General features: G+C 30.5%; 1 protein-coding gene across 13 annotated transcripts in view; it reads left to right on the top strand.

The window, feature by feature from the left end:
- Positions 1-266: 266 nt before the first annotated feature.
- Positions 267-21,773, top strand: part of LOC134725171 (MICAL-like protein 1) — a 49,554-nt gene continuing 28,047 nt past the window's right edge. For 9 of the 13 annotated variants that reach the window (XR_010108523.1, XR_010108527.1, XR_010108526.1 and 6 more), the window contains exons 1-5: positions 267-471; positions 12,414-12,604; positions 16,035-16,083; positions 18,091-18,232; positions 20,715-20,830. Coding sequence is in view for 8 of the 13 variants with exons in the window: in XM_063588777.1 (XP_063444847.1) it covers positions 12,456-12,604; positions 16,035-16,083; positions 18,091-18,232; positions 20,715-20,830 (456 nt within the window). In the remaining 5 variants the exon portion in view is untranslated. The other 4 variants (XM_063588780.1, XM_063588779.1, XM_063588778.1 and 1 more) reach the window with 4 other exon arrangements.

Here is a 21,773-nt window from a genome sequence, read left to right on the forward strand (position 1 = left end):
TTTACTAGACATTTATATTTAGGTACAGTTCAGAAATCAAAAAGAAAGTAGATACGGAAAAATTTTAATGATACTACAAATGACAAATTTAAAGTTTTTTTACCTGAAGGTATATTTCAGGTAAGTCGTGTCAAGGGAATTACCTGAAGTTATTTAAGGTTGCGTTCATTTCGAGAGGTTGTAATTTAAAGTAGGTGCGTGTGACTCTGTGAACTAGCCAAGCATTTATTATTTACTGTTTAGTATGCATGATCACATGTGATTATATTTATGATATTTATGTGTAATTGTTTGGAAGAATTTGACAAATTAATTATTTGGGATTATCTCCCTTGTTATTGTTTATTTTAGGAAATATAAATTACTTGTATGTGTGCAGTTAAGGATTACATATGGAGCTGAAATATTGAAATGAAACAGATGAAAGTGTATATTTGTGTTCTTCAATAGGATTAACATTCTAGTGAAATTGTAAGTATATTAGTAGATTATGCATGTACATGTAGTTATAATCTCTTGATCTGTAAGGAACAAATTAAATTATAATTGGATTAGAAAGTTGAAAATTTCGGCACATATATGATATTAGAAATGTAAAATATTTGGACTGAGACAATGGACATTGGAATGGGGAAGTAAAATAGGATTCAAATTCCGTTAGACACATAAAAAATATTGTGACATAATAGTAATAAATTATAAATGTTTATAACCATGATAACCTTCACTTTCTATAACCATTACACATATTGTCATGCTTTGCTGGTGAAAGGTTTTTTAAATGTCTAACAGTGAAATAGAAAGACTTGTATTCTTTGTATAGATAAAAAAGTTTTTGTTTATAGACATAAAAGTTTCACCTTGTACAAGGTTTGTATACATGGTATACGAGGGGCTTTCATTCCCTGATAAAAAATAATGATGGTAGTTTAAAATGTGGTGTTTTGGTGGAAAATCATTTGTTTGATACTGGCATTTGTTGTTGGGTTGGGTTGGGTTGTTTTGTTTGGTTTTTTTTTGGGGGGGGAGGGTTATAAATCTAAGCATACTTTTGTGAAATTTGACAGATTTTTTTGAGGGACTTGCGGTCTAAAATAAATGTTTTTAAAACTATTTAAACTATCTCAAAAAAAAAATTACTCAAAACAAGTGAAAAATTTGGAAACTATACACATATACTTGTGGATTTATTTCCTCGAATTCTTGTATCATGTGTATTAGAAAAGTCACAAATATGTATTGGAACATATAATCACTTAACATTTCAATACACAATAGATTTTTATGATGTGAAAATTGTCACAAGTTCCTGAGGCTCTTTATACATTGACATTGTCAATTGCTTCCTAATAGAATTTAAATGGGTGTTCAATAATTCACAATGTATGTAAATGTATTAAACTTCAGTTTTATCCTGTTATGGATAATATATATAGCACTTAATGACATTTGAATTTAAAGAAAATTGAAATGAAAATGATTCATTTGGGTACATATCACGTTTATTTACTTTTGGGGACCCTTAAAAGTAAATAAAGACCAATTTTTCCAGCTTCATTTCAAAGTGAGCAAAAAAACCCATGATTTTGGTCAGCCACATAAATGACCTTTATAACAAAATAAAAAAAATGAAGAAAAACTAAGACTATTGAAAACATATTTTTTTTGTCCATGATGTTCATCTTTCTTCAGAAAAATGATTTTACATGTTCACTTATTTTTTTCAAAACACTTGCAATCCATATTAAAAAAGTAACACTTTCACTACTTATTAATTGCAATGAACTCAGACAGAAGGTTCATATTAATTACAGCAAATTTAGCAAATATTGCATACAAATAGTTGAGAGATGTCAACAACTTTAAGTGGCCAAGGTTCTTCTTGATACTATTTGTGAAGATGAAATCTTGATCAATACAATTCTGAGACGTGAGTGTGTCCTTGTACAAATTGTAACTTAAGAAAAACTTCTACTACTACAATGTACTAGATGTTCATATATTAGATTAAGAAGACTTTTACCAAATAACCTAGCTTCTACCATTGACTAAAATGCAGAGAATTAAGTAAGCAACCAGCATTATTCTGAGTGCTATATCGTATCATTTGTATGTTTGTTATAAAGTGCTGGTAGATAAGAAAATATAACTTGTAATTCCAATAGCCAATATTTCCCTCTATAGGGTATTACTTAAGAGTTTGAATCATGTATATATATTAGTTAAAAAAAATCATGTCTTAAATTTCATTGAACTTTAACTTTATCCTATATTTCTTTTTATTCATATTGTATGCTCTACAAATAAGATTTCTCCAAAGTTTTAAGCTGATCTTTTCTGTAGTTGCTTCATGGTGCACAGATTAAGAACGGATTTAGTTTGGATTTACAAATTCAATTTATCAAATTTTTAAAGAAGAAGAATCGTCATATCATTTAAGAGAAGCAGCTATGAAAATTTAAAAGGGGTAAAATAATGATAAAATAATAAGTTGATAACAATTTAATGATTTGTTAATCCAACACTAAAATCTTGTGAATCTTGTAATCTCAGTGAAAAGACCATGTGTCAATCAAATTACAAGTCTAGATCTGATTATAAATAAATCAATCAAATGTTGGCCTCTAGTCCTAAAATACTGTAAACAAAATACATTATTTACACAATTGATGTAATTGACCTGTGTTCCCTGTCAACATGTAATATTGTGAGGATTGTGTTACAGACAGACATTCAAATATTTACATGTTAAAAAAAGTGCATGGTGAACACCTTTAGGTTTTGTGGTCTTTGTACACACCTGGATTAACAAAAATTGCACAAAATGCATGGAGCAAAGATAGGTATGTAATTATGAAAAATAACTTCATTCATTAAAAAAAATTACTTATACTTTATGAAGGGATATATAGGTACATAATGACCTCATCGTACATGTATAAGATATGAGTGGCAGTTGCTGCCGGTGTCACATTAAAATACCTCATGTAGATTCATGAAACTTGTCATGTCATTTTTACTTCATACAGATTTGAGGTTTGCCTGATTTGCTAACTGTTAATAATTTTATGAAAAACATATTTTTTTTTAAGATAAATAATTAAGATTATTAAGTGCCATATTTACCACTTATTACTAAAAATCTAAATTTTGAAAAAGGAAAGCTATTGCAGGGCCTCTTCATCGATTGGCACTTAAATTTGAAGGAAAAAAAATGTGAGTATACATGTATTTGGATACTGGGGTTCACCCATTGGATCCCTCTTTTTTGTCAATCAATGTATTGGGTGAATTGGAACATAGTTGGAACCACCCCTTTATCCTGGGTTGGGTACCCTTTTTTGAAAATGGCTGGATCTGCCCTTGCTATATGTTATAATATGTGTCAAATGAAACTTGTTGGGATTGGGCCTTGGTGGCAGAGTGGTCTAAAAAGTAACCTCTTCCTAACCACAATACAATCTAACATAATAGTAAGAAGATGTGGTATGATATTATGAAAGTGCTGCTATATTGAGCATTATTGTATACATGTAGTTCTATATAGATATATAAGAGGATGTGGTATAAGTGCCAATGAGACAACTTTCCATCCAAGTCACAATTTATAAAAGTAAACCATTATAAGTCAAAGTTTAAATGGTACCAAACCTTTACCCTTATCTGAAATAATATTGTAACACCATTACATAGAAAGACACACTAAAAATATCAATTGAAATTTATATATATATTATAACATTGAGAAAGGAAATGGTGAATGTGTCAAAGCGACAACAACCCGACCATAGAGCAGACAACAGCCAAAGGCCACCAATGGGTCTTCGATGTAGCGAGAATTCCCACTTTTATATATATTTTTTTTCATGATGTATACTATATTTCTTATTATCCCCATTCCTGAACTTACCTTCCAACTGATTTGATTGTCTTAAATAATTAAACACAAAAATTACCTAATCAATAAAAGTAATGTCTCACCCATGTTTTATTGTTTCTTAATATTAGAATACTGAAAAATTGGCAATACCGCATTGTCATTGTAAAATATTTCCTTGTTTGGTATTTGCTGAGCAAAGCCTCTGAATGTCAATAAACACTGAACTTCAATAAGGAAAAGAATAATGAAAGTTGTAATAAATTATTAAGGTTTGCTAAATGATAAGAAGGAACTTTAAATGATTCTTTAGTGCTTATGGTCCAGGTTATTGTTTTATTAGATGCATGTTTTTTAAACTTGTGTATTATGCACCATAAGATTCACACCATACGATTCACTCTTTCTCTTTGCTTTTTTACTTTGAAACTACTGGGTCAATTTGAACCAAATCTGACCACAATAATCTTTGGGATATCTTATAGTATCGAAAATGTGTCTGATGTAACAAATACATGTAGCATGAATAGGCGGATCCATGGGGCCCCGGATGTTAAAATTTGGTTAGTGTAATAGGGAATCACTGAAGCATGACTGGAATAGCCCCTTCTCAGGGTAGTGAGTACCCCCTCCCACCAATATAACTGAAAGAGAAAGTCTGCATGTGATGGCTCAACGAAATTTTCAGAATGCAATGAGATCTACACACTGATAAGTTACTTCATAATTGTTGGGTGGCTCTTTATAGGAGTTACTGCTCTTAAATGGTAAATTAGTACCAATATTTTTGATATTTTTGCCCATTATCATGAAAACTATAATGGTGTAATGTTGACCAAATACTGAAAGTGTTAAACGATTTTGGCTCAGTCACTGAATAATTAAGGTCTTTCCCCTACGTGAGGAAAGACCTTATTGTTTTTCTAATGTTTTTTTTTCTTTTTCTTTTTTTTCTTTTTTTTCTTCCAACATTTGTTTGACAAGGCCTCGTCCCCTTTCTGTTGAAGTTATCAAGACCAAATATGGATCATTGATAGACCTCATCATGAACTTTTACCAGATGAACTTTTGTAGGATTTCACCATCCCCTTTAGTAGTTATCTCCCTTTTATTGATTTTTTTCAACATGGCCCCCCTTAAATGTTTTAAAAGATATCATGACCTTATTTAAACAATAGCTAGATCTCATCATGATGTGTTACCATATAAGGCTGCTAAGGATTTCATCATTCCCTTTGAGAGTTATATCCCCTTGAAACAATTTCTTTCTTTTGCATTTTTCATATAAAGTATAAGAGATAGAATCGATTTGAAAACGGCAACATGTACATGAACAGATGGCAATGCTAATAAACATGTACACTCGTTTTGTTATTAACCCTTATAAGGAGTTATTCCACTTGAAAAAATGTACATAATTTTAGAAAAACTGTATTTCCAGAACCAGAAGTCGTAGAGACTGGGGACCTTCACCAATAATCTTTAATTCATGTGACCTTCAATATGCACCCAAGGTCAAAGGTCACAGAGTGCAAAAAAAAAATACGCTGCAATTTCAAGCTTACATATTAGGAAAACGATAAGACTTTGCTGCCTACATACAGCGTATAAAATGTTCCTCTCGACGAACTCTACATTTTATATAATAAGCCCAAAAATATCCGACCGTCTGTTCAAAAGTTACAACAGGATGATTATTAAAAGTATAGTATTGTGTGTATATCTTTTTAAAGGTAACAGATATCAACCTACTATAAACTGAAAAGATGATCAGTAATTCAAGACCTTCAATTTGAGGTCAATGTCAGGTCATGATGAAATTTCACCTTGACCTTCACATTATACTATGACCTTGACCTTGTGATATTTAAAAGGTCAAGTGGTCCTGAGTTGAATGGTGATAGTCCCATGTCTTTACGACTTCCGGTTCTCAAGTTTTGTATTGCATCATATATTTGATGATTAATTGTGACCTTAGTGAACTTTAAAATTGTCTTAATTCTTTTTCTATAATGTTGTCCTTTAACTGTAGATCATTTATTATTAAACAGATTTGAGATATCTATTGTCGTTTTAGAGATAATGCAGTTTTAAGTTTTGCGAGCGGAGGCATGTATTTCTGAATCATCAAGAGCTTACCACTTAAAATGTTTAAGAAATTGAAGAGGTTGACATAGTTATATGTTTGACCAAATACCAAAAACATTCCATGGAAAAAAACACCAAAAATTCAATTTGAAATTTTCATGTTTTGCATTGACTTTGTAAGTTTCATAATTTCTATTTATATAGTTGATATTGCATCATTATTTGCACTTTGTCAAATGGGGTCATCTGATATATCAAATTGAAGGTCTTAATAAACTCTACTTAAAAATGAAAATTTGAAACCCCCTTTTCATCCAAGGGAGACGGGTGGGGTCATTTAGTGCAAACATTCAAATTTCTCAGATGGTAAGGTTGTCGCATATCAAATGAAAGAACATAAAGCGAACATTTCAAATTTCAAATTGACGTCTCCCAAAAATGAGTTGGATGGGGTCATTGAGTGCAAAAAATAAATGTTCTTTTAAGGTAGGGTTGTTGTAAATCAAATGAAAGGTCATGATGTGTACATTTCAAATAGCAAATTCCTGACCTCCAAAAATTAGTAAGATAGGGTTATTGAGTGCAAAAATCAAACTTTCTAGAATATGGCGTTGTCGCATATCAAATGAAAGCTCATCTACTCTATGTTACATATATAATAATTCTGATCTCAAAAATGTAGGCGGATGAGGTCATTAAGTGATAAAAGTAAAAAGTTTCAGAAGGTATGCTTGTCGTATATCAAACGAAAGGTCGTACAAAGTACATTATGAAAGCATCACTTTTACAGGAAAGACCTTTCAATTGTTTTACAAACAATTGAGATACTAGTTAAAACAATGACTTTATATATAGTTAAGTAAAATCAGCATGAAATTTGTCTTATCAGCTTATTTTAATCCTGCATAATGCTACTTTAAAAAAGCTAATTATTTAAAAAGCTAACAAGATTTTTTTCTTATGAACAAAGAAAATATTTTCATAACCATTTTAAAATTTAAATGATTAATAATATGAAGTGTCGTTATTACATGAATAAGTATATAAATTCGTCAGATTTGTTTTTATATTACTTTTTCAATTCATGATCATCTGACCGTCAATAAATCGTGATTGTTTACACGTATTGAAGTAAATAACAAACAATAAAGTTCATAAGTACACAACAATATTTAAACTTTGAGTTAATAATAGACAGTAAAGTTCCCAAATACCTGTTCAATATTTAAATCGCATATATGTCGTGTATGTTAAGTGTGTTATTGATACTTGTGTAACCAAATGAGACAAAGAATACACACAACAATCGGTAAGTTATTATAAGCTTATTTTATGATTATATTTCAAAAACTTAAAGGAAAAAAGTGAATTTAATTTCTTAAGAAGATTTGTCCTTTCAGATAGCTTACTTATTACAATCTATTTAAAGCAGCTGAATAAAATTGACAGTGGAAGTCCAAAATCATTGTCTGACTTAATTGGTATTTTTAACAGTTATATTTATATATCAGGAGGATTGCTATTCTATAAACACACCAGTAGACAGGGGGGTGGGGGGGTTGAGGAGTTTGTACGACCACCCCCTTGAAAACAAATAAGCACTGTAAAAGTCAAGGTTCTGTTTGAATTGTAACTGTTTAAGTTGAGTATGATTGTATCAAACACCCCCCTTAGAATGTCCTGGCTATGGGTCTGTTACAACCTTTAGTCAGGCCATGTTAAGTTTAGGTTAGTGTTTATACTTGATTCTATTTGTTCTTTTGTTTTTGTCCTAAACATGCTAAATATCCATTTCACTTCATAGTAGACATACATAAGACGTATTTGGTACCAATTTTAAGCAGGGTTTCATCTTCATGAAAACTAATATGCATTCTAGTTTTGATACAACAAATAGCATCTTTATATAGTTAACATTATTAAGTTTTTCATAGGATTTTTTAACAATAATGCAATTGTAAATCAGTGCTCACATGCATAGGTAAATAATTATGATGTAGGTATGATAATCCATTATATATTGAATTCCAAGTCTACAACATGTTGTTGGATATTGATTTGGGTCTTTTTGTATCAAAAACAAATAAATTAGGGGTTTATTTCATGTAGCAAAGTGTTTTTAAAAATGGTTGTATCATGGGAAATTGTGCAGATATGTACATGCATGGTATCAAATAGCAATGTTTGCATGTATACAGCATGTTACATATTAAACTAACAGAGACAAACTATTGGAAACAAAGCTTTAAAAAAAGTTTGGTTATTTATGCATTATTTAAAGTTGACAAGGAATTATTGGTTCTCAAATCTCAAATCATTAAATGAGGGGTGGATTGCACACACATTGTACCCTAAACTTTAGATCAAATTGTTTCTACAAGAAAACAGTACCAGCCTATGTCTATTTAGAAATCTGTCTTTTGTGCTGTTTCTACATTAAAATTTGTGTAATTGAACTAAATTGTTATTATGTATCATAAATAAGGCTTTTGAAGTTATGTGCAGACTCAACAATTTGTGAAAAATGAATTCATGCAGATTAAAAATGAAATGCAGTTTTAAATTCCAGTCTGGCTTCTAGACATACATATATTAAAAGTATTAAAATTATAAAAGCTTTTAGAACCACATAAAATATAAGCCATAAGCTATAGACATTAAAAAAAATAATAGATAAATACATATGCTTTCATATAGAACAATGATATATTTTCTATACAGATCTACAATTGCTCGATTTAGATGGGATTGTTTATCTGAAATATAGATATAAATATGTAAAAATAATATATAAACCCCACATAAAAACCCAACCTAAAACAAAACTTCATAAAGAAATGAGAGGATTTATTTTGAAAGAACCTTTTTAAATCCGTGCGAAGTGTAGGTGTAGCAATACAAATCTTACATGTAAGTATGTAGGTAAAAATCAGCTGATTCACACCTGTATAGAGATGTAGGTAATAAACATCTTCTTTTGTTACCTATGGGAAATCACTGATTTTAGTAAGGAATTACCTCATTAAATATAAATTGTTTCATTTTGTTATCACCTTTTGAGGGGGTTGGTTTTAAGAAAGATCAAAGATGCGATAGAGAGTTTTATTGATTTATTGGCCTTGTTGTGATGTTGGATTGTTACTGTATTTGTTCAATGTTCATATTATAGTGATGTAAAAGGATTATATAGTTTTGTGTTTGAATCATTGGGAATACATATTAAAGGTGTTTGGTGCATGGTTATTAAAGGTAGGAATGAAAATTTTAGATTGAATTAATAACTTCTTTTTTTGGCACCTTTTCTTTAGTCCAAGATTTCTTTATCATATTTGCATGTTACGACACCAGCATTTGTCATAAAAAAACCTTTAAAATTTCATTATAGGCATTATCTTGCACTTACAGTGACCTTTCTTAGTTGTGATATAATGCAGTTATTGAGATTTGAGGTCATCTCTTTTTGGAAGAACTATTGCAAAGGATTTACAGCTTGGTGGTTACTGGTCCCAGTCCTAACTTTATCTTGTATAGGTTACAAATGATATAAAAAAAAAGTGTATACCTGAAATACCAAATTTCAAGGTAAATTAAAAAAGGGGATTGAAGTCCATAAACAATGACAGAATCAAATGTTATAAACCAATGGAAGAAGTGAAAAACAATTGTCTTGGTGGATTATTATGAAAATGATAAGATCTTGTTTGATTTCCAATGAGACTACTTAGTTCCCTTCACCGAAGTTCATGTAAAGTCCTTAAAAGCAATTACTAGTATAGGCAGTTGTACAGCCTTCAACAATGAAACAACTCCATACTGTATATGGTTGTCAATTAAATGTTGTGACAGGAAAATTATGAAAGGATTCAATTCAAACTAAGGGCCTTATTTATAATAAAAATTTTACAAAAAAAACCAAATATGACAGACTTGAACGGACGACAACCATTTAACTAATGGCCAGGGGTGGATTTATTGGGGCATTGGGGAAGGCACCCCCCTTCTAAAATTTAGAAAGCAAAAGTTGTCCTTATTTCAATAATTTTACCTCAATAAAAACAATTTCACCTCAGTCAGTGCACTGTGGAAATTGAAGTTTATGACCCCCTAACCTAAAATCCTGGATCAACTCCTTGTGGCTGCTGACATTTATTAGGACAGGCACATAAAGAATGTGGCAGGGTCAAAATGTACGATTGATGGCAATCTGGTTTTAAAGCAAGCTAAACCTTCCACTCCGGCACTGGTTTGGTGGTGATTTATAGTAAGTTCAGTTATATTGACAAAATTGGGTTAGCATTTACCCAAACAGACATAATAGGTTAATGAGACAGTAATTAGGATCCCACATATATGCATTTATCATTCTTTCTCATAACTCAGACAGTTTCACATGAATAGAAGTTATGTGAAATATGTATGAAATTTAGCCTTAATAATTCTCAAGGTTAAAAAACTAATAGTTTAGTATATAATTACTTAAAAAATCTTTAACAATGTAAGGGTGAATCATTTTAAACTAGAACATACATTTTTGATTTGAGCTACTGCATTTTATTTACAATTTGCTGGCCTCTTGTAACACCTGGTGTCAAATAGATTATTTTCTAATCAATTTCATTCATAATCAAAGATTGATGTCAATTTCACCTTTATGTAGGTTTGACCTTTTGATCTGTAATTTATATCATAAAGAACTAGTCCTTATACTGTTAGATCTATAGGTACTATATGAAGTTTTTATGACGATATCTTTCACAGATTAAAATTTTGAAAGATTGGTGTTGAATTTGGCATGCATGTTTGATATTTATCTAAATTTGACTGAGTCAGCAGTTTTAAATATAAGGAAGTGGTTGAGACAAACTCTTACTTTTAGACAAATTAATTAGATTTTTAAAACTAATTTTGGTCTATTTTTATTACGTGCATTTTCACAGCTTGAGTAACAAAAGTTTTGATTGAAACTGATCCCAATAAATGAAAAATGAATATTTTCAAGTCTTGTTTATTCAGTAATTGTAGAAAAATAAAGAAAGTGCTATTTTTTTTTAAAAGGATCAAAAATAGGGCAACATACAGTTTTGAACCATATATAGACGGACCATTAATTTTCTTTTTGAATTATTTTACATTTGTCATTTTTGTTTCGTTTATAGTTGACTATAATGCAGTGCAGGTTTGCTCATTGTTGAAGGCTTTACAGTGACTTTGGTTGTTCATTTCAATATCATTTGGTCTAGAATGGTAGAATTGTCTCATTGCCCATCATACAACTTCTTCTTATTTTAAGTTTTAGGTACTTGGCAAAAGAAAAATAGTGTTTGTTAGAAAGAAAGACCATCTGATAGTCAATTTTAGTATCAAACTTATATGTCCTCATGATAAATAAGAAAAGCACACAAAATTATTTTAAGCATAATATTGAACTTTATTCAACCTTCCAAAAGTCATTACGTTCAAGCACAATTTTGTTCTTGGGAAATTACAAAATGAATAAAGTAATTAGGTTTTTGGGAAAAACATCAGAATTTAGTCAATACATTCAGATTTCCCAGTATTCGTTAAGTAATTGTGAATTAATCAATTCATTAGAACTTGTTGCTAATATGGCTATATTCAAGTTAGTTGTGATAATTTCGTGAAAGGACTTGACAGGGACCTGACTCAGATATCATATATTTATTAATTGGTTACACTAAGAAATCCTGAAGTTAAAGTTTGGTGTGACTTAGTAAATTTTCTACCTCTTTGGAACACCAACGCAAGAGTATTTACTTTATCTTTAAAAATAAAAGTTAGATAACTATGATATCATTTGTTTGATAACAAAGTCTCGTGTATGTTTGTAAACATCGTGGAACAGGAAATATTTGGTCAGATAAAGGGCTTGTTTCCTAATATGATATTGACACGATTCACGTGGAATGCAGTTTCGCTGAATTCATGAGACATTATATAGTTATTAGAAGATTATTCTTTGATATTTTTAAATAGATCATTTGTGCACAAATAAATTTGGACTAAATTATGTTGGATTATTATTTCTTGGTCTTTATATGAATGTAATAGGTAAAGTATTTAAAGAATGCATTATCAAAAGTAGTACACCAACTTGATTTGAAAATTTTTGAATTCATATTTTTGCATTTATATATAGTTATGTAATATTGTAATGTCATTTGTCCTTCAGGGAATTTGATTTTGAAAGGCAGATTTTATATTTATCATATCATTTCAAATATCATTTCAAATGTGGATGATCATATACTGACTTTTATTTTTCCACATTTTTGTTGTTGTCCTAAACTTGCAATGATAAATGCATGTACATAAATTAATTTCTAAATTTACAATATGTAAATAAAAACCATATTGACTCAGACTAGATTTTGCTTATAAATATTGTTTATTTTGCTTCAGGCTAAATTTCTGTTGACTTTTTTTGCAGGAACTATTTGGTGACATCTTGCTCTGATAGTTGACAATCACCATGGCGATGACGAAAGTAAAGAGTTTACAACTGTGGTGTAAGAAGATGACTGATGGCTACAGAGATGTGGAGGTTAAAGACATGACGACGTCTTGGAAGAATGGTCTGGCCTTCTGTGCTCTTATACACAAATTCAGACCTGATTTGATGTAAGCATAAGTTCAGAGCTACTCTTATTTTGAAATACGCTAATTTAGGGAATAGAAGTCAAAATATGAGTTAAGTAGATTGGGTTTCACATTGCATAACATAACTCCCTAACTAAAAATGGAGTAGATTTTCATATGTTAGTAAAACATAAATCTTATATTTAAAAATGTGTATCAGTGTCTGTCGGCTGGCTGGCCTAGGCATCAATCTTGACACTTCCAACAGATTTTATTTTCTATCCACCAAAGTACAAATGAAGTGGATTTAAGCAATTATAGGCAACTGTACTGCCTTTAACAATGAGAAAAAAACATACAATTAATCTGCTATGAAAGGCTCTGACAGAAAATACAAAACAATTCAATTGAGAAAACTAACGTCAAATTAAAGGACAATAATATATTTTAGCAAAGAGTACATGCATTTATAAATTGTTCACATTTTTCCTCACTTGTCTATGCATTTGGCATGCAGTACAAAGTGCAACAAACGTTAGGTGAATATTTCGACTTAAAAGTCCTCAAAGGAAGTACAGTTAGTCTATTTTTTCACCTGTCTTGTTAAGATTATAAACAACTAGTTTCCTGCTTTGAAGTGATAAACAAAGGTTTGAGGTCCACCAGAGGTTTTTAATACGTAATTACATACATACACAATTAACTGATTGTTAATTTTATTTGATAAAAAAATGTATGTACAAAAGAAATGCTTTATGGCAATATACAACACTGCGAAAAAAAAAAAAATATTGACAATTTGGTTTATTTCATGGTTTCTTGTGTCAAGGACACCATGGATATATTATAAAAAACAATTCTATTGTAAGGTCTACATCAGATAAAAGCATATTTTTTGTGGCAAATTGTAATGATAGAATATAAGGACACTGGTATAGAAAGTTGTGGTTGAGTTATTAAACTACGGTAGTAGATGGAGGTTCAAAATGCATTTTTGTAAAAAGCAAGATTTACCGAAATCCACCATTTTCTACATAAGAAAATGCCTGTACCAATGAAGTCAGGAATATTACATTGTTATCCATTTGTTTGAGCTTTTGATTTTGCCATTTGATTAGGGACTTTCCTTTTTGAATTATCCTCAGAGTTCAGTTTTTTTGTGATTTTTATTTTTTGTTTTGGCATATACTGTTCAAGATTTTTTCTTCAAGTAAGGAGTCCATGATCACAAGTTTACCTTATTCTAGTTTATTTCGACCTGCTTGTACCTTACTGAGGTGCTCCACCCTGTAAGATACAGTTACGTATAATCAGGATACTTGTAACTCAATTGAACAGTCTACATCAGATAACGGTATATAATCCCTCTGTTGTCAAGTTTCATACTTTATAAATTATTCACCATAAATTAATCAACTACCAAACCTGATACCATCTGTTGCCTCCCTTGTGTATTACTAAGGCATGATTTTAAAAAGTAGCGTTATGTAAGATAACAGGTAACCTTGGTCTTAAGTTGTTTATTTGATAGAAAATGAAATTTAACATTTAACTTTTTACTGTTATATGGTTCAAAGATTTGGATGAGGATGTTTAGACAAAATGCTCTCTCCATTCACATTAAAACAATCAAAAATATTTTTCCCCTTAAAATGGTCCAAATTTTTTTTAGAGTATGTTTAAATTTGCTTTTATGATCCAAAATCAAACAATAAAAAGTATTTCCCCCCTTATCAGGCTTATAGTTTCTTGACAATAGAATTTAACGAAAAACTTTCAACCATCATGACCATAAAATGCAGTTGTAAGTTTAATTTTCCCTGTAAATGACTGTGAATTAAGGAATGTAAATATTCTAGATAAAAATGATAAATGGATTATTTTCAAAACAGTATTTTTGTTTGCTTAATTTATACAATGTTTTAGCAAGGATTTGTATACTATACAAATCCTTGGTTTTAGGAAAAAGTATTATAGGTTTATAAAATTACACATTTATAATTTGGTTTCTAAAATTTAGATAAATCTCTGGAATCTTGTGATTTAGATAAAAAAATGTCTGCAAAAACCACTCAATATTTCTAGGAAAGGTCCTTCATTTATAGTCAGAATAATTACTGAAAATAGAAACAGGGATATGTTTGAAAATAATTCAATTTGAGTATTTAGAAAGAAAAAGTGTTTTCCAGTTAACATTGTTGAAGATATTTATTAGCAGTTCTGCAATAGAAATCATTTGTCTTTACAGATCACATTTAGCATACATGTTAAGTTGTTTTAAGTGTCTATAGGTAACATGGTGTGCAAAATTGAGCCTTTTAAAGTTGTTCCAAACTTAGAATGGCCTATCTTGAATAATATAGTAGTACAACTTGACATTATCTGCAGGAAGCACTTTATGATTAAATAAAATAAGCCCAGCTGTCTGTTATAAAATGTCTATCACCCATCAATCTTTTCTATAAACTTTAATTTTCAATCTGTTAGATAATTTTGACAACTTTGACATTTAGTAGTTAACATTTTGTCATTTGACTTGTTGACATTTTGCCTATATGTTGACATAGACTAGATATATGATACTCTATATCATGTGTAAACAGCAGCTTATAATCTTGTTCCTCTTAATATAAGTACTTCAAAATGACAAGTATATGCACAAGGAAATTTAAACTAAAATTTTAAATTATATTTGTTGTTTTAATTTATGAAAAAATAATGTATTTTATCAACTAACATGACTAAGTGACCGATTAACTGAAAATCACATATTTGGTTTTACTCTTTTAAGTTGAAAGAGAATGCGTTTGACTGACAGCAAAGCAAGAAAGATTCTCTACCAGTGTCCAGGTTAATCCCTTTTTCTGTACAAATTTTTTACCTGAATGGGTCGTCAGTTATTTTCTTTTTTAGATTCTTTTGTAAAGATTTTGTTTTGTATTGCAAGCGTTTATATATAGTGACATATTATGAAGGTCAAGGGTTACAATAGATAAATATATATGAGATTTAGAATGGAAATTGGGAATATGTCAAAGAGACAACAACCGCACATAAAAGGAGACAACAGCCACCACTGGGTTTTCAAGGCAGCAAGAAAATCCTGCATCCAGAGGTGGTCTTTGCTGGCTCCTATATAAAATTGTGTTCTAGTTCAGTGAAAATGGACGTCATATTAAACTTCAAAACATATAAATGAACTGATGATATTAAACAAATATACAAGACTAACAAAGACCAGCTATATCTAGAGGCTTATAATTATATTTGTGTTGAAAAGTGAATTTAAGATGCTGAATCAAATACTACATATTGGATATCAACTAGATGTGACTCTTATAATATGCAAAGAAACAACTGAAATTAAACCTAATTCTAGTTCTTTGCTTTTTCTTCATGTTTTCTACAGTAAAAACGGTTGAAGGGTTATATAATTACCTATAATTTTAATATTTTTGTTTATTTTTTACAGAGATTATGACTCATTGTCCAAGGAAAATGTATTTGAAAACAACCAATTGGTAAGTCATGGAAATATGGTAAAGTCTGGTAATTTAATTGGCACATGAGCAACTTATTTTACTTGCAAAAAAGAATCATATAAATTGTCAAGTTTTGAACTTCTATTCTAAGAACAGTGTCCCCAACATGGTGCAATCAGACCTGTATCCCAAGAGGTGTTAAATGGGGAACATTTTGACCTGATGTTTAACTTTAAAGCACCAGTGAACTTTTAAAACAGTGTAAATATTTATTGGTTTAAAAGAAGCTTGGTGACATTAGGCTTTTTTTAAACACATGCAGCATTGTGACCTAAGGGCTAGTGTAACAGGAATACACCAATGATGTAAAAAAAAAATCACCACAAACATGAAAAAGTGACATTTGTAGCTATAGATACAAATGTAGGCATAGAAATAGAAAAAAAAAAAACCTTTGAAAATATGTTGGTATTCCTGAGTTTTTAGCTCACCTGACCCAGCGTCTGTAAACTTTTACAAAAATCTTCTTTTCTGAAACTACGGGGCCAAATTTAACCAAACTTAGCCACAGTCATCATTGGGGTTATGGGGTATCAGTTTAAAAATTGTGTCCGGTGACTCGTCATACCAACCAAGATGGCCGCCACAGCTAAAAATAGAACTTCAGGGTAAAATGCAGTTTTTGGCTTATAACTCAAAAACCAAGGCATTTAGAGCAAATCTAACATGGGGTTAAAGTGTTTATCAGGTCAAGATCTATCAAGAGCCTCTAGTTTCTATAATATCATATATTAACGTGATATGTAGGATAAATGAAAAGGAATTCAATGCCAGTGATGTTTTTTATTAATCTGTTATTGAAACATAAGATTGGTTATCAACAGTATTATAGATACATTGTGTAAAATTATCTCCACCTTGCAAGCAAATATGATAACAGTTTGAGCATTTTGCATCTCTGAAGTAATCCATAACCGCATTGACATGTTCTTAATAAAAAACAAATTTCTTCAACACACAAAATTGCCTTATGGAAAGTTTAGTTCATTAAAAAAATGATAACAGAAAGAAAATATATTTACATGATAATGCAATGGCTATGATAGTTTGTCAACATTTTTAACCTAATACAGGACTAAGAAACTTCACCATTGAAATGTGACCACTGAAATGTCACCACTAGGTGCCTATGGGTTCACAATTTCATCCAGTCATGTAAAAAATGACAGGTACTAACTTTTTCCTGGTATGACTAAGAGCTCAATTGAAGAAAATTAGTTGTTCCGAATGAACACCTTTGCTTCCTCCGTTATTTATTGAGAATGTCATTTACATGTATGTGTATGAATACATGTATATCAAGTATATTGGTTGCCTTTGGCTGTTATTTGCCCTTTGTTTGGGTTGATGTCTCTTTGGCATATATATAATTTCCCCATTTCCATTCTCAATTTTTTTTATTGTTTAATATCTTGGATTCTGACACAATTATATGTATAAATATAAAGCATCAATATTGATAAATCTGTTTTCATCACATTTTTCAGATAATATGGCTCATTGGTAAAAAAAAAAGTGATATCTTTATGCATTTCATAAAACCACTGGACACAAAGACAAGAATTGTGTGAATGAAAAACATATGACAGAATGTTGAATAATTTATTTCTTAATTTGTTCAAGTTTTCCTTTTACTTGAAATAAGATTGATTACTTGTAAAAAGTGCATATTTGACATGATTGGATCTTTATGTGTTAATTTGCTGTGATTTTCATCAATGAATTAATTGTATGGAGATTACACATAAAGTTTCTCAAGTAAAGCAAAATATAAAAAATCTTGCACATTGATTAATTTTTCTATTTAACGAAACACGATGAATAACGAACCTTTATCACGGCTGCATGTGAAATAAAAATAGCAAAACATGTTGCACAACAATAACCCTTTATCACCCTGTATTAATAAAACATAAAACAGCAAAATTTGCAGCATATTTCGAATTTAAAAATACTGAGTGAAAGAATAAATTATTTATTTTTCAGGCTTTTGAAGTGGCAGAAAGAGAGCTAAATATCCCAGCATTTCTAGATGCCCCAGACATGGTTGCCATTAAAGTTCCTGACAGACTCAGTGTTGTCACCTATGTATCTCAGTACTATAACAACCTACATGATAAACCTCAGTGTAAGTAAAGAGAGCTAAATATCCCAGCATTTCTAGATGCCCCAGACATGGTGGCCATTAAAGTTCTCGACAGACTCAGTGTTGTCACCTATGTATCTCAGTACTATAACAACCTACATGATAAACCTCAGTGTGAGTTCAAAGGTCATGCTGTAGCTGTTATAAGTCACATGGTGTGGTAAAAAATAATGTGAATGTGATAGATGCAAATATTTTGTCAAAAAATATAAATATAAGAAGATGTGGTATGAGTGCCAATGAGACAACTCTCCATTCAAGTCACAATTTGTACAAGTAAAACATTATCATGTTTATAGGTAAAAGAAAGGTCTTCAATATGGAGCCTTGGCTCACACCCAACAGTAAGCTTTAAAGGGCAAACCTTTCAAACTAAGAAGACAACGGTCTTGTCTATATGAAAAACAAGAAACAAGAAACATTTATGAACCACATCAACATACGACAACCACTGAACATGCTAATATATTTGTAAGATGGTGAAAAACCTCAAATTTTCTTTTTTTTGTTTACTGAGTTTTGAATATCAGATAGCTAAATTCAACCCTAAGTATTTTCACATTCCATTATAGAACCTTTTTTTTGTAGTTTGAATATATGATTTCATATTTGTATGTCAGAATCTAGATCACATGGTGTAAAGATCACATGGTGTAAAAACTTTCAACTAATGTCAGCTTTTAACATAGCCGTAGCCAGGGGCCAGGGGGGAACCCCCCTTGAAAACAAATAAGCACTGTTCAAGTCAATGTTCTGTTTGAATTGTGACTTTTAAAGTCGAGTTTGTGAGTCCAACAAACCCCTCTTTGGATATTCATGATACATAGTCAATACTGGTTTATACTTGTTGCTAGATGAAAGATGTCTTGTATAAATCTTTCCTAATGTGAAAAATATATGAATATCCTGAAGTGACAAATGATGTTTTTTTAACAAAACAAATAACAAACTAGACATGGAAAACTGAATGATTCACTGTTCTTAACAAGATAGGCTTGTGTCACTATTATATATATTTGATTTTATATTTGATAAAAATTTTTATTATGGAATCACAATCATTGACAATTGAAATAAAACATTTTTTTTTATTAAAAAACAATTCGAGAGCATTATAAGGTATAAGCTTGAATTTGTCTAGTTAATGTAATCCTGAAGGTAATCTATCTGGTCCGCAATGCAAAGTATGCTGAAAATTATCCTTCAGTGTTGACATTTGAAATATTTAAAAAATAGTCTTTGCTTGTTGTTCGGTGTGAGCCAAGGCTCTGTGACGAAGGCTGTACATTGACCTATAATGGTTTACTTTTTTTTTAAATTGTTATTCGGATGGAGAGTTGTCTCATTGGCACTCACACCACATCTTCCTATATCTATTTGATAAAAAAAAATGACCATGCATACCAATCACCATAGGAATCAATTTCTAGGATAGTTAAAATATGATCATTAAAATCTTATGTAATTGAAAATAATGTCTCATATATAGCTTATACTTACTTGATTTTCCCCCTACATTTAAAAAAGAAAAACATGCTATACAGTTTGGTGTCAAACGTGTTTTACCATTTGAAAATTTCACTATATATTTTGTTTGAAAACTTATTTAAAAAAAAAAAATATGTCTTGTCCAAATCAATCTATTGGGATTATTATATAAAAAAGAAGATGTGGTATGATTGCCAATGAGACAACTATCCACAAAAGACCAAAATGACACAGACATTAACAACTACAGGTCACCATACTGCCTTCAACAATGAGCAAAGATCATACCGCATAGTCAGCTACAAAAGGCCCTGATAAGACAATGTACCATTGAATTCAGAAATGTCTGCCTTTTCTTGCAATAATTATGAAAAATACTTGTGATTTTTAATTTTAAAAAGTATTTTGAGTTTGCATACTTTGGTATATGTTGCCTCTCTTTTAAGGTAATCACTGTTTAAAAACAAATATGCATTTCTGTATGATAAAAATATCAGGTTATCTAGGGGGAAATGACATGTCAATTTCAATATTTGCTAAGAAAGAATGAGTCTTCAGTACTGACATTTCATAAAAATATTTCCGTATAACCATAAAAAAAATGCATATATTTAAAAATGAGGTAATAAAAAATAAGTTGTTGACAATGTTTGAAAAATAAATCTGTAATTATATGAAGTTATATAGGGAACTTTACAAGTTGTGAAAGACTTATGACCTATGAATGTTGACACTAGTCATAAACACATATGGAGATTGCTTTAGTAAAACAAATATTTCTTCTCAATGATAATTTCCTGTTCTTTTTTCATCCTTTTTTCCTATTTTCTTATTTTTTTTGCCATTCTACATCTTTTGTCCACTTTTTTCTACTTTATAAATCTAATCCACACACCCAATCATGAAATCTGATCAATCACTACTGTTTGAAATATTATTTAATCTCAAAGATAATATTCCCTGTTCTTTATTGTAGTAGGAGGTCCAGATGTGAAGAAAACTGTAGCTACAAAACGTCACCAACCAGACATAGAGCCTGGTGGACCTGAGGCCAAGAGACTAACACCCAGTCATCAAAATGCTAAAACACCTGTAAGATTTCCATGGTTGTTTTCACAAAATATACTCTTTAAACACCTTAATAGAAGTTTAAGAAGTACTCCTTTTATAGATATAATTTGATAAACTGAGTTGCCATGTGAGAATCATATTAGTGAAACATCAACACAAAAATAAAACTCTTAGGATCAAATGTTTTATATATAACAACTGTGGAAGTTTTTTAATTGTAAAAGTCAGCTTTCAAATTGTAAAAGTTGATACTGAAGCAAAAACATGTACACAAACAACCAAAAGACAGATCAGCAGGTTATATATATATATTTAACAGAAGACAGACAGAATAGACAACTTTCCAGTTCGATACATATCCGTCAAAAACTCTGGTTTTAGTGAACGTCATTTGTGCGTCTAGGGGCGTCGTCACTTCCATTCCAATGTTGAGTGAGTGGTTTAAAAACTGTAATTCTAAATTGTACGAATTATTCGACAAATTGAATTCTCAAAATTGACTATCAGCATTGCTGTCATTAGGGAATTGTCGTTAAGTAACTAGAGAACAACCATTATTTCTTGTTTATCCTGCCTAATGAGGATCACCAAGACCCTTGATAAACATAAATAGTGCAGGGATACAGGCAACCCCCTGTATCTGGTAAATGACGTCATAAAGGGGCATATAATTGAAGAGTTTTTTCCGGTGACGGATGAACTTGAAAGTGGTCTATTAACTTTAAGTACAATTTAAAAGCACACAATTTTGCCCAAAAATGTAAATTAGAATTTGAAACTGAAAAAGGATAAATGATGTGACAAATAACAGTTTCAGAATTTGTTTTTGAGAAAAAAAATCACAAATAAAAACTCTCGACACAAGAGTGTTTTGAGAATCATAAAAACATAAAATTGAGAATGGAGATGGGGAATGTGTTTAACTTTAAGAGACAACAACTTGACAAAAGAGCAGAAAACAGTA

This window comes from Mytilus trossulus, chromosome 7 (assembly GCF_036588685.1).
Source record: "Mytilus trossulus isolate FHL-02 chromosome 7, PNRI_Mtr1.1.1.hap1, whole genome shotgun sequence".
NCBI classification, from domain to species: Eukaryota; Metazoa; Mollusca; class Bivalvia; order Mytilida; family Mytilidae; genus Mytilus; species Mytilus trossulus.